The sequence below is a fragment of the Antechinus flavipes genome, chromosome 5 (genome assembly GCF_016432865.1).
Source record: "Antechinus flavipes isolate AdamAnt ecotype Samford, QLD, Australia chromosome 5, AdamAnt_v2, whole genome shotgun sequence".
Lineage (NCBI taxonomy): Eukaryota > Metazoa > Chordata > Mammalia > Dasyuromorphia > Dasyuridae > Antechinus > Antechinus flavipes.
In genome coordinates this window covers 92,530,329-92,544,522 of record NC_067402.1, presented here as the reverse complement: position 1 = coordinate 92,544,522, position 14,194 = coordinate 92,530,329, and the positions used below count along the sequence as shown (strand labels likewise).

At 38.7% G+C, this 14,194-nt stretch overlaps 1 protein-coding gene across 1 annotated transcript in view; it reads left to right on the top strand.

Annotated features, from left to right (window-relative positions):
• The window catches only part of ZNF398 (zinc finger protein 398), a 34,473-nt gene extending 22,056 nt beyond the window's left edge, over window positions 1-12,417 (top strand). The window contains exons 5-6 of the mRNA XM_051963236.1: window positions 365-478; window positions 1,083-12,417. Of these exons, the coding sequence (XP_051819196.1) occupies window positions 365-478; window positions 1,083-2,242 (1,274 nt within the window). The 3' untranslated portion in view covers window positions 2,243-12,417. The remainder of the gene's footprint in view (window positions 1-364; window positions 479-1,082) is intronic.
• The last annotated feature ends 1,777 nt before the right edge of the window (window positions 12,418-14,194 follow it).

Below are 14,194 nucleotides of genomic sequence, written 5' to 3'. Positions count from 1 at the left end.
CCATAATGTATAGCATAATGCTATGCACTTAATAAATTATCTTTGTTGTGTTAAGAGACTTTGCCTTATCTATATTAAAGGACTATTGTGAAAGAAGAATTAAGAGTAAAGCAGTTTAAAGATGAAAGTTCAGTGGAAATAGAAGACACATTGTTAGATCACTTTAGGACATCTCTAAAGCAGAAACTGTGATGATTTAGTAAAAGTTTTATTTATTGCTTAGTTACAAATGAATATTTGGGTTGCTTGAAATTAAATTAGCATGTTTAATTCCAGTTTTTAGTTTAAGATTCTGTTCAGATCCTTACTAGAAACTAAAAACAAAACAAAACAAAAATTTCTGCTTCTCTTTTTCCACAAACAGAGCCAGGCATTTCCACATCAGACATTCTCTCCTGGATAAAACAAGAAGAAGAGCCCCAAGTAGAAGGTCCACAGGACCCTGGAGAAAGTGACATTTACAAAGGCACATATACTGGTGAGTAATCGAGTGGATATTAAGCCCTGCCTCTAGTGCTGTGCAACAGAGAAACTAAGCCTTTACAGGAACACCCCCCCAAAGCAAAAAAAAACAAAGACAAAACGAACACTATGAGAACCATGGAAATGAATGAGATTCTTTATTAGGGCTTGGAGGGAAGGAGGGAGAAAAGACAGCAGAGAAGCCCTATTAGATTGGAAGATTTATATTGGGGAAGAGCAGATGAAGATAGTGGGATGAGGCTAAATCATCAGGCAAAAGGGAGTGAGGGAAAGTTTTTTGGAGCAGGGAAGTGACATGATTAAAGCAATGTCTTAGGAAAATTTAATTTAAAACTTTGCTTTTTCCTATCCCTTGTCTCAAACCAGGGAATATCATAATGTAGAGATAACATCTTAGATTCCTGGATTCTCACCTCAGAACTTCACCGAACTGTTTCTGTTCCTTTGAACTAATCTCTTCCCTATACAATCTCAGTGAATAAAAGCCAGAGCAATTTGTGAAAACCAGGGGGAATGTAGCTACTATTTTGTGGTGAGAATTGCTTAAAAAAAAAAAAAAAGCAATTTCTGTGTTGTATAACCCTAGTCCTTTCTTTCAGATGATGAGCTTGCCATCAAAGCTGAAGGGCTTGCTGGAGCCCCTTTGTGTTCAGATGCCCAGGTTACTTCTGCCAATCCACCAGTAATGACAAAAGATGCTTTCCAGGATGCAGCTTTTAAGAGTCAGCATCCTCAACCTGTACTGTCCTCTGGACCTCCACTTAATAATCCCATTGACCCCCTTGGAGGACAGCCTAGTTTCACCCAGCTGGGCAATCTTCCCCTTCCTCCCCAATCTGGGGAGCAACAACAACTCTTCCCTTGTCGTCGTTGTGGCAAGAATTTTAACCAGAAGGAAATGCTGATGGACCACCAGAGTAGTCATGCTGGTGAGCGTCCCTTTGCGTGTGCCCAGTGTCCCAAGCGCTTTGCCCAACAGGCTAACCTCAGCAATCATGCCCGTGTGCACACAACTGAGCGGGCCCATACCTGCCCACATTGCTCCAAGAGTTTTGTGCACCCCTCTCGGCTTACCTACCACCTGCGGGTCCATAGCGGTGAACGACCCTTTCCATGTCCGGAATGCCCTAAGCGTTTTACTGACCAATCTCGGCTCACCAGCCACCGACGTGGTCACTCTGGTGAGCGGCCATTTCGCTGTGCTCAGTGTGGTCGCAGCTTCAGCCTGAAAATTAGTCTTCTGCTCCACCAGCGGGGCCATGCCCAAGAGCGCCCCTTCTCCTGCCCTCAGTGTGGCATCGATTTCAATGGCCACTCAGCATTGATCCGCCACCAAATGATCCATACGGGTGAGCGGCCCTACCAGTGTGGCGACTGTGGCAAGAGCTTCATGCGTAAGGAGCACCTGCTGAATCACCAACGGCTGCACACAGGCGAGCGGCCCTTTCACTGTGCCCACTGTGGCAAGAGTTTCATTCGTAAGCACCACCTAATGAAGCACCAGCGCATCCACACAGGTGAGCGGCCCTATCCCTGTCCCTGCTGCGGCAAGAGCTTCCGCTACAAACAGACACTCAAGGACCATTTGCGAGCAGGTCAGGATGGAAGTTGCAGTGGTGATGGAGATGTACCAGGGCAGCCGCCAGATCCCCCTGGCCTCCTCCTACCTGGGCTTGAGCCCACGGGTTTAGGGATTGGAACTGATGGCCTAGAAACCAACCACTGGTATGGGGAGGGGGGTGGAGGGGGTGTTTTGTAAATCCTTCATCTCTTGTTTATCCAGCAATTGGAGAATCCCAAAGACAGGGAGCCCAAGATCATTTTAAATTGGCTCTTCAGTGCATTTTGGCCATTGTACATCTAACTAGGGACATACCTGGTTGTCTGGAACTTCACAATACTGCAAATAATGAAGATACATTGCAAAATTTGGAGAAGCTTGGAAAAAATCCACCCACCCTGTCCTTATGAAGAAATTATTGAGTTGAAGAGGTGATAATGTTGCAAAGAGGCTGAAAGCAAGAAATTGGTAAATCACTGGCAGATAATCCAAATTTTTTGTAGATTGAAATCCAAGGGAGGGACAGGTAGCATGGGGAAATTTCTAAAACTTGATACTTTACTTGTACCGTGAGGTTGGTGGGACACTGAGACTTCTCCCTAACTTTTGGATGGGTGAGTTGATTGTTAGAGGGGAGTGCTGTCCTAGAGCTGCCAAATGGGAGTTGGCACTCTCTCCTCCTGGTTCTAGCTTAGACTCACCTTACTTGTACTCCTGCTTATTTTTCCTGAAATAGACCCAGCATGATGGAGATTCCTTTTCTTCATCCGTGTCAACTCAAGACTTGGCCTGGTATAATATTTCTTGGATTTAATCAATGTGATTTTCTTTAAATATTGGATCAGCCCAGGGTAAGAGATCTGATTTTGTAGGTTGGGAAGTTCCCTACTGAAAATTAGTTGATTTTGAACTTTTTACTGGCTTGGTTTACAGTCTTCTCTCTCTGGTATTCAGGATTTTACTGAAATTTCAAATTCCTGGATATTAGCATTCTCAGTCCCTGACCCCAAAATCTGAAAAACAGGATTCTTTGGAGTAAATGACAGGCCATGTCTCTAAGGGCACAGCCCAAGATTTGTGACTAGTCCCTCAACTTTGGATGTGAGTACATCTAATGTATACATTTTTCTATGTCTGCAGAAATAAGTTGGCTTTTCTCTTTCTGATATTTTGGACATTTGTTGTAGCAGAAAAGATTACAACTCACAGCTTTCAAACTAGCTGAAGACATAACATTTGTTTCACAAGCAATGAAACAAAGCCATTTTGGTAATGTGGCTGGCTCAAACCATTAGAGGAAGTGTATATTCATCCTCATTTGGCCCTACCCTGGGAACGTGGTAAGATCAAGAAGATTTCTCCCTAGCTGGTAGCTGGCCCTTCCTTGTACATAAACAATCTATCTATCCCATCCATATCATGCTCTCAGGGCTACCGGATATTGTGTGCACAAGCTTATTAGTTATTGTGTATGGGTTTCCCAATCACCTGGAGCAACTGAGCCACCTGGTTTTATTCTTCACTGAGTTTGGGCCATTTACTTCCTGCTGTGGACCCTAATTTAGCTTTCTGTAAATTAAGAACAGTCCCTGTCCATTTCACGTCAGACAGCTGATATGAGGAACAAGACCTGAAGTAAGAGTTCTACAGAAATGCAGAAGAATGTGATTGTCGGGTGGCATGTTCTCCTTCCTACCAAAACCCCATTTAATTATTTTTCAGCCTCTTTGTGGGCAGACTTGAATAGGGCAGCAGTCAAGGAGAGACTTCTGGCTGAAGCTTGCCCCACATCTACTAGAGTTACATGTACTTTCTTAAAAACTGAAAATCTGTGGGAGACATGAGTGGTGCTCTTTTACCTAAGCTGCAGCCCTGCACATTGGCAGGAGGGGTTGTTAGCATCAGCCAAAAGGAAGGAGGCTCACAGCTTCTCTCACCAAGTACTCTCTTCTCATAGAGAATACATTGGTGCATGGTATTCAATGACAGGATCTTTACTTGGTGGTTTGAGTGAGAAGGACATGTCTTCCCCTCACATTCTAAACTCAGCTCTCACCCAGATGGCATAATTGCCTGTAGCTGGTTTGAGGAAAGGTATTTTCCTTGACTAGCAGGAATAATAATCATTCTGAGCAGAAAGACTATGGAATATGTAATGGAAAGAGTATTGGATATGAGCTTGGGACATCTGAGTTCTGCCATGAAGTAGCTTTGTGATTTTAGGCAAATCCCCTCTCTGTCTCATTTTCCTTCTCTGTACAATTATTAAATGACCTTCCAGATCTGAGATATTTTGATTTTATGAGGCATAGTCAGTCATACAGATTTTCCAGGAAGAAGCCACAGTAGTTCAGCAGGTATCAGACTCTGAGCACTGACACAAGCTGAGAACTTAACATGGACTCATGATTATTTTGTCTACTTTCCCACTCCTTAATTAGGAAAAGAACCACAGGTTGGCAATTTTTTTAAAAGTTTGTTTTTGAAGATAAGAATGTGGATAATCAAAATGTTAGGAAAAGGGCTAATCTCATAATAAGTAGAAAAGTATCTGGGGGGGCAATTTCCACATAGACCTTTCAAGTCCCTCATAAGGACCAGGCTGTTAGACTGCAGTTTGAAAAGGTGCTTTAAGATACAAAGGTAATGAACCCTAACCACTGGTTCTAGATCCAGGCAACCCTATCTCACCTTGGATTCTTTGAGTAGTCTTCATTTGTAGGAGAGAAATTTAACAAATAGACTAACTTGTCTCCACTATTCACCATCCCATCTTCCCTTTCAGTCCACACAGGATGTCATCTATCCCCTTGGCCATTTTCAACCATTGTAATTGTCAGTTGCCAAGTGGTAGCTTTTTTCACTAATTAATTCAATTGGTTTATTAAGAACATCAGAATAAACAAGACTTACTCTTTGTTGTGTATTTTCATTGTTTTTTGTGGAATGATAGTTAATCTATTTGAAAATTGGTGAACATTGGTGAACGATCAGCCTGTAATTAATTTGTTATATAGCAAGAAAAATTGTTGCCCCAATATTGGGGATACCTTATTGTAGGCCCTGGAGTAACAGCAGAAACCTCCATAACATATTATCATCTAAGATTTTGGTCTTAATAAAAGGAATCCTTAAAATCTCTGTGATTAGGGGATCAAAGTTTTTGCTCCCACAGTCTTCATACATTATAAAGATAAGTCATGAGTTTGTTCTTCAACCTCTGCAGAATGAGGAGACTGGCTGAATCAGTAAAAGTCAATCCAGAAGTCTGTCTGCAGTATTTAAAGATGACCTTAAGGCAATGAATAAGTGACCAGGAAAAATTCCCTGGTGATCTTAGGGTTCTGGTGGGTTACTTGTCAAGTTTTATCTGCACTCTTCCTCAGCATGTTTCTAGATTAGAACAGCCTATTTGCTCATAGGTGTTGGTGAAAAGAGCAATTTTTTTGTCTTAGCAGTTTTTGTGACCTGAACATGAAGAGTTCTGTTTCCTGAAGTATCATTGGAGCAATGTGCTTTAGATTGTCCTTTCACAAATGCTCCTCTTTACTCTAGTTTTTCTTTCAGTGGACATAAATAAAAATAGACTTCATATCACAATATATGTCAACCTTGGTTTTAGAAAGAACCTTCCAAACAACTAGATATATTCATGAATACAAAAAGAAAAACCAAATTCCCATCAGAGAATGCAAACATCAAGTGCCTGCCAGAAGCAGAGGGGCAGACCAGAAACGAGATCAGGGTGTTCTGAATGACTGTTGAGTAAGCAGTTCAAATAAAATCATAGGAGTTTTGGTAAAATTTCATGCTTTGAGTTTTTATTTTGTGATAAAAATCAGTAGGGACAAAATGTAGAGTAGTAAATATAGAAGCATTTAACAGGAATCAGGAAGACCTTAGGTTCTAGACTTGCCTTTGGTATTGGTTAGGTATTGGTTGTGACTAGGCAAGATCTGACTTCTGTGTATCCCAACCCAACTCTTAAGACTATGACATGGATGAAATGTTAATGTGCATTAGGAGAAGGAGATTCTACATGCTAAGTTCCCCTTTCATGAACTCACCCCAAGTGGGTGTGTGAAGGGGAAAAAGGGGGAACATGCTGTTGATAAAGTCTGTAAAGTGAATACCAGCCATATGTTTCCCAAGAAAAGGAATTTGTTTTCCAAATCTCTTGTATCTGCCATAATGCCTGGCACAAAACTTGCTATATAGCATTCTTTAAATACTGATTTAGTGATTAGAATGGGAAAAACCATAAAGAGGATCAGAGAAGACTGGGAGAGTTGGAGAAGGGGTCAGATTATCCATGCTGCTACTTGTACAGCTGTGTGGCTTTTTTTATAAATCACCACTTTTCTGGCCCTTTGCATCATGACCTGTAAAATGATGGAATTGTACAAGACTTTGAAGGCCAGAATTATATGATTCTGCATAAGCTTTCCAGTCTTCAAAGTAGTTTTATCTGAATTCTTATTTTATCTTCACAATAACTTAGAGATATAGACATTGTTAAATGAAATAAGCAAAAAATGCTTTGGAAAATATAGCATCAGGTAAGTGTAAGGTAAGATTAAAGTATAGATGTTCAAGTCAATTACAATCAATTTACTGTTTGTGATTCTCTTTGGGGATCTAAAACTAGAAGAGATTTTAGAAATCATCTAATCTGACCCCTTTATAGATGGACAAAAACCAAAAAAATCCAAACCAAAACATTGAGGCTCAGAAAGGTGTGAAATGACATTTAAAATCACACAGGTTTTAAGTAGCAAAACTAAAATTTGGATCCAGGTTCTATCATTTGAACTGAAAACATTGAGGCTCTGTGCCAGCACTCTCATCTCACAAACAGATGTATTCTGCCATTTTTCCACTCTTGTCTACCATGAAAAGGTGTCCCTTCTTGCTAAGGCAAACCCTTTTAGGAGTAATTCTATTCCATCTCATCTTCTTCAACAGATTATCCACTCTTTCACTTATTGTCACTTTTTCAGTCTTCTGGCCACTTCCCTTCTACCCACAAACATATAATAGTCTTTCTCATCCTCAAAAAAAAAAAAACAAACAAAAACCCTCACTTGTTTTATTTATCCCCACTAGCTATCTTCTTAGATCTTTTCTCCCTCTTGTGGCTAAACTCAAGTTCCTCCATTTCCTTTCCTCTAAAGTTCCAGGGGTCCTCAAACTTTTTAAATAGGGGGCCAGTAGTGCAAGGGATAATGTTGTAAAAAATTACCCTGGCATGGATTCTGTCAATATAAAGTTATTATTAAATAAAAAAATAAAATAAAATAAATAGGGGGCCAGTTCACTGTCCCTCAGACTATTGGAGGGCTGGACTATAGTAAAAACAAAAACTTTGTTTTGTGGGCCTTTAAATAAACTTCATAGCCCTGGGTGAGGGGGATAAATGTCCTCAGCTGCCGCGGGCCATACTTTGAGGATCCCTGCTTTTTGCTGACTACATTTCAGCTTCATCATTCAACTGAAATTGCTATCTATAACATTTTAAATGATTTTAGCACTTAATTTTTAAATTCAGTTTTGCCTTATTTTTAGTTCCAAATTTTCTCCCTTCCCCACTCATTAAGAAGGCAAGAAAAATGATACCTATTACAAATGTGTATAGAGATGCTAAACAAGCATCCATATTAGCCTTAGAAGAAAATATTCTTCATTCTGCACTCTTGTCAGTTCTATTTCTGGAGTGAATAGCATGGTTTATTGTGAACTTTTGAAACTGGTTGGTCATTGTGTTGATGAGAGTTACTAAGTCTTTTGGAATTATCTTTAAAATGTTGCCTTACTATATAATTTATTTTCTAGGTTCTGCTCACTTTGTATCAGTTCATATAATTTTGAATCCAGTTACTTATTTGTTATAGCACAATATTCCTTCATGTTCATGTACCATAATTTGTTCAGCCATTCCCCAAATAATCTCTTTAATTGATACATTTAATAGCCTTCTTAAAACCCTCATCTTCCTTGATTTTTGCAACCTTTAAAGTTGTTGACCACCTTCTTCTCTTTGCTAATCTTTTCTCTAGGTTTCTGCTGACTTACCTATCTTACCTGACTTCACTCCAGTGGATCTACCTCCAGTTCACATCCCCATACCAGAATAACCTCCCAAAGCTCTGTCCCAGGCCTTTTTCTTCCTCTACATTATTTGATGATCTCATCTGCTCCTGTAGATTTAGCAGTGTAGATATTTCTCTCTGCTTATCTCCATCTTTACATCTCTAGTTGTCTAATGATTATCTTGAACTGGATATCTCATAGATATCTTAAATTTATCTAAAATTGAACCCATTGTCTTTTCTCCAAACCTCCTCCCTTCCTAAATTCTTTATTACTGTTGAGGCCATTACCATTTCCCCAGTCACCCAGGCTTACATCTTGGGGTCATCCTTGACATAACACTCTCATCCCCATCTTCAATCAATTGCCAAGTCTTGTGGATTCTACCTTTGCAGCATTCCTCCTTTATTTAATACTGCTGCTACTCCATTGCAGGCCCTCATCACCTCATCACCTCATACCTAAACACGTAATAGCCTGTTAGTTGGTCTCCTTCAAGCCTCTCTCCATTCAGCAATCAAATTGGTGTTCTTAAAGCTCAGATCTGACCATGTCACACAGCCCATTCAGTGAATTATAGGGACTCTCTATGAACTAGCTCTGTAAGCAAATATAAACTTTTAAGGCCTTTCATACATAACCTGGCCCCTTCCTATCTTTTCAGCACCTTACTCTTTCCTATCCACCATGTACTTTATGATCTCATGACTGGCCTCCTAGCAGTTCCTGTAACTAACACTCCCATCTCCCTGTTCTGTGCATTTTTACTGGTTGTCCTTTACATCTAGAATTTTTTCCCTCCTAATCTCTGCATCCTCTGATTTCATTTCAATCTCAGCTAAAATCCCACCTGTGAGAAGCCTTTCCCAATCTCCCTTAATGTTAGTGCCTTCCTTCCCTTAGAAATTACTTGTTTTTCCTGTATATATTTTGTTTGTACATAGTTGTTTACATGTGTTCCTCATTAGACTTTTAAAATTATTATTATTATGTATCTTTTGCTGTTGTTTGTATTCCCAGACCTTATCATAGTACCTGGCATGTAGTAGGTGCTTAATGATTATTGGCTCTAAATCCAAATGCATTGCTCTATACCACACTAAACCTTCGTCTGGCTTCTGACTCAGAAATCTTGGTATTTTCCTTCTAGTTTATTTACCTTTTCTAGTGGTAAGTCTGTTAGTTATTTGAATATTAGTAGGATAGGGACTTTGTGATAGGTATAGGTTTTAACCTGAGTTGTAGACCAACTCAAGTTAACCTTATCACATGGGACATAAGGATATAACCAGTTTCAGACTACCATGATGAGGGCATAAGAGTAAATTAAATATTAAACACACGAATGATGTTGTAAAAGGCATTATGTACTTCCAGTTTAAAAGCTAGCTTTTGTGCAGCATATAAACTAAGAAAGCAAGATACTTATACAATTATCCATAAAAGAGAAACCTAACTGGATAAAAATGTACTAATTAAATTCTGTGCTAGATGTAAAATAAACAAGAACATATCAGCTTGGTTTCCTCTCAATGTTTTTAGAATGTTAAAAAAAAATCTTTCAAATTTTAGGGGAAATCAGAATTTAATCTGGAAAGGAGTTAAAGGATGTTTTGTGGCACAGAAGACAAAAGGGAAAGAAAGCCAAAAAAAAAAGTAAAAGCATAGATTCAAGTTGGATTGCTTGACTGGATTAGGGAGCATGTGGGTGGGATATATGCAAAAGTGAAGGGTCTTTGACCTCTCTCATAAATAAGGCATTATTAGATCCTAGCAGGAACTCCAGGGCTCTGAGTTGGAAGTAAGGCAAATTGAATGGTGCTTTAGCAAAGTAGTATTTCCTGCTCTCCTTCAGGAATTTGGATTGGAGGCAGCAGATATGGGCATAAAAATGGCTCCTCCAGATGGTACTAACCAGCCTGATATGTGAATAATGGTTATATGAGCTTGTAGGATCAAAATGTTTTTCCAAATGACATTCTTATAAACTGGCTTTATAGGAAACATTTCGTAAGTTGCAGGCAGACAAAAGTCAGCAAATAATCTTCCCTAGTCTTGGTGACTTTTCTATCAAATGAGACCTAATATTTCCTTAATGTTTGATATCATTGATGTTCTTCAAGAAAAGGTGTTTAACATGTAGAAATATGACTTGAAATAAGATTTTGTTTAAATATGTTGGGATTTTAGTCCAATAAGTTGCACCATATTAAAAGTAGGTACCTTTTGAATGTCTTCTGGAATTGTAGCCATTGTCCGAATCAGGCTTGGAATTCCTGTCCCAGAATGGCTTATGGTGCCATTAGCTCTGTTAGGTGTACTAACCTCCCAAGCAATAGTGTAGCAGATTCATCCTGGATTCTTAGAGCCTATTCCAAACCTGCCTCCCTAGAGGCGGCTTGCTTGAGTGAATAATAAAGCTCCCAGTTAGGACTTTTCACTTAGGTGTTCAGAGGGGCACAAAAGCCCTCAGCACCAGAAAGATGTGGGTCACTTGGAGGGAAGGAGTTGTCCTGCCCCTAGGTCCCCACTGTGCCCAGCTGGTAGGCCCCAACATAATTCCAGGGCAGGAATGGAAGGGGATGGGGACATCCTGGAGGGGGAGAGTTGAGTATGACAAAAGATTGTTGCAATTATCCTACTGGAGTTGGGTCTAAAGGCTAAAACAGAAGAAAACTAGTCTCTTTATAAGCATGATTTCTCTTCCGGTCTCCTCCCTCCTCCTCCCAAAGAACACTTTTGACCAGCTTTTTCTGACTCATCAGAATTGAACAGTCTGATGACGTCTGTTTCCAAATATAAAAATCTACTTTCAAACAATGGAAATTTGCCACCATTGAGTACATTCAAAAGAATGTGCCACAGGCTCTGGACAATTACTAACAAATGGCATCCTCTACAAATATATGAGTTCTGCATGCAAAGATGTAAGTTCATGAGGCCATTGTGCTTTTTTAGCTCAAGCCTCTCCCAGTTTTGTTTTAAAACTGCTAACTCCTTCACCTGAACAGCCATTATGAGATTAGCCAGATAGTATTCAGAGGCACTGACCCCGGCTGAGAAGTCCTCTTTTGTTCCTGGTAAATTTAAAAATTTTTCCATAACATTCTTGGGGTCCATCTCAGAACAATTCTTGGAGCTTATATGGGCTTGTCACCCAAATACCTGTGCCTCATAGAACCTGTAAAGGAACGATAGACATTCAAAACCCAAAACAAAATCAAGTCATACAAAAGATAGCTAATAATATAAAGTCATAGTTCCTTGAAAATAAAATATAAAGGGGAGAATCAAAATTGTCTCAGCAAAATAGAAAAAAATGATCATTTTTCAAAACTGCTATTAGTAGAAATAAGAAAACTTGGTCTATAAGAAACAACAGGTTTTGTTTATTGAGTTTTTTTTAATAAGTGTAAATAAAGAGGTTCATCGAAAGAGAACCAATCCTGAAATCAGGTGAGTGGAAAAGTACTTTTAACAAAAGATAAATGGTCCTTTGCAAAATTCTAAATCTGCCATTATCATCCTGTGCCTCCTTTTTCCCCCAGTTTATTGTCAAGATCTCTGGTATCTTTAGATGCTTGCTTCATTTGCAATGTGCCTGTTCAACCCAATTAACCAAGTGACATAAGTTCATAGATCTCTTCCAGATAAACTTCTATTAAATCCAATATTTATTAAATGCCTATTCTGTGTAAGACATCATACTAAGTGCCAGGGATACAAAAATAGGTACAACACAGGCCTTCCGATTAAGATATCAAAGAGTAATTTATCTTAATGAAGCATGGATACAGGAGGTCTTTTTTCCCACTTAAGAAATCAGAAATAAAGCAGAATTATTTATTCTTTGATGTTTATACTCATCGAGATAAGTACTTCCTCCAGTGGTACAAGTCACAATGTATCTACAACTCATACTTGTGTGACCCTTTTTCTTGTTCCTCCATAAATTCTCCATAGTGGATCCATTTAACGTGTTTAAAGCTTTGCTCTAGATTTCTTGACATGTGGGTATCAATGGTAATACAGCCTATCTCTTTGTTATCCCTCACTCTTGCTATGTAACTGACCTATTGTTTTTTGGCCATCACTTTTATGTCCTTTATGCTATTTCTGATGTATTTCTTCATGGTTAATTTGCAGTCTCCAACTTAACAATCATCAGGTATCTCTACTGCTCTTTTTGTTGACTTGACACGAGATGACAAGGTGTATTCCATTATATGTTGTTTTTGTGGCCTTTGGATGAAAAATAAAACCAATTTTTACCAGTTCCTTTATTTGCCTCTTCAAAAAGAATTTCCATTTAACTACTACTCATCTCATTTTTCACTTATAGTGAGAATGTCAAAACTGATTATATTTTATTTTTTTGGTAATATGTCAACTTGTTGGTCATTGGACATGATCTCACATTTAGAGTATCAACAATTAAAGTAATGTTTATGGATGACCTAAAAACTATAATTCTTAGCACCCTCTATCTTTTATGTTATACTTTTTTGTTTCACAAATTGCCATGGTCAAAGAATTCATCACCCAATAGCCAACCTACTGATCCTTAGAAGACACAGTCTGGATCATATTTAAAGACTTTACAGCTTGATAGAACCTGCTAGAGTTTGCAGTATCCTAGCATGGTCTTCAGGAAACCAAGTTTACTTTCAGGCCACAAAGAAATTTCAGACTAGGATTTTTTTTTTCCCCCTGGACATCTTAGGTTAGTAAAAACAATGAATTGAAAACTTTATTTAAAAAAAAAAAAAAGGTTTCATGACAGTTGGGGACAATGGGCAGAATCCAAAGAGATCAATGTAATATGGATTATTTACGTTCAAACAATTTCCAGAAGACAGAGAAGGAAACCTAATTTACTTCCAAAAAAGAAGACCTGAAGGAATTGAGTTGCATAGATATCAACAAGACGACTTAATTGTTATTAAAAGAAAAAGGCTATTAAAAAGTTGCATTAATAGAATATCCAAAACAAAGAAGATGACTATTTTACTTATTTTGCCCTATTAGACCATACCTGGAGTATTTTATTCAGTTCTGGGTTCCATCTATTAGGAGAGTGTTCCAGTCTGTACCCCATTTTCTTGGTTTAGGGATTTCTAAGAATTATTCACAAAAGTCAGCCAGGCCAGTAATTCATAGCAATAGGCTTCTATTTTGATTTGTTTTAACCCAAAGAAGGGGAGATTTAAGGTTAATATATGACAGAAGAAGGATATAACAAGGGAATTTGGCAAATCTTGAATACAATGGTCAGCAGATCATGAGAGGAGGATCCAAAAAACAAAGTATTAATTATGTACTAGAGACTGAAGGGGTAAGTTGTGGTTCTACAGACATAATACTCCTAGATTTTGGCATACTCAGCTTCCCCAGCTCAGTGATTCCATCTCACTGATGTGGAAAATTATTGGGGTCCTATTTTCTTAATACTCCAGGACAGTTTAATAACAAAGAAAAATTCATAGATTGATTGGAAGGAGAATGTCTGGTTTCCCATCTCTGATCTCACAAGCAAAGGGTAAGGATCCAATATAGGGATGGGGGATAGAATTTTTCGGAAAAAAATAAGTGATGGGTCTGGAGCAGAGGCAGCCTATGCCAAAAAGGGATGGGCCATAATAGAGGGGATAATTCAGTGGTTCAAGCATGCCCTGAGATAATCCTTGAAATGGGTCAGTTAACTTTGCCCTCCTTAGTGATCTTAGACTTCATTTGAATCCCTATCTAGCTACCCTTTGAGATTACTCACAACTAGAAAGTATCTCAAAGTTAATAGCCTATTGGTGACATAATCTTAGCACAGGAAAGACGGCAATAGGTTGTTTAAATGTTCATACCCATGTCCTGACCCATTGTCTGAACTGTTTCTGGGAGTAATAATAACTATCATTTATCTAGCAATTTATATTTGCAAGGTGCTTTGCCTCATTTTACTCTCACAACAACTCTGGGAGCAGGAAACTTTTAATATCTATTTTACAGGTGAAGAAACTGAGTCACATAAGTCACTTGCTCAGGGTCTAGTAAGTATCTTAAGCA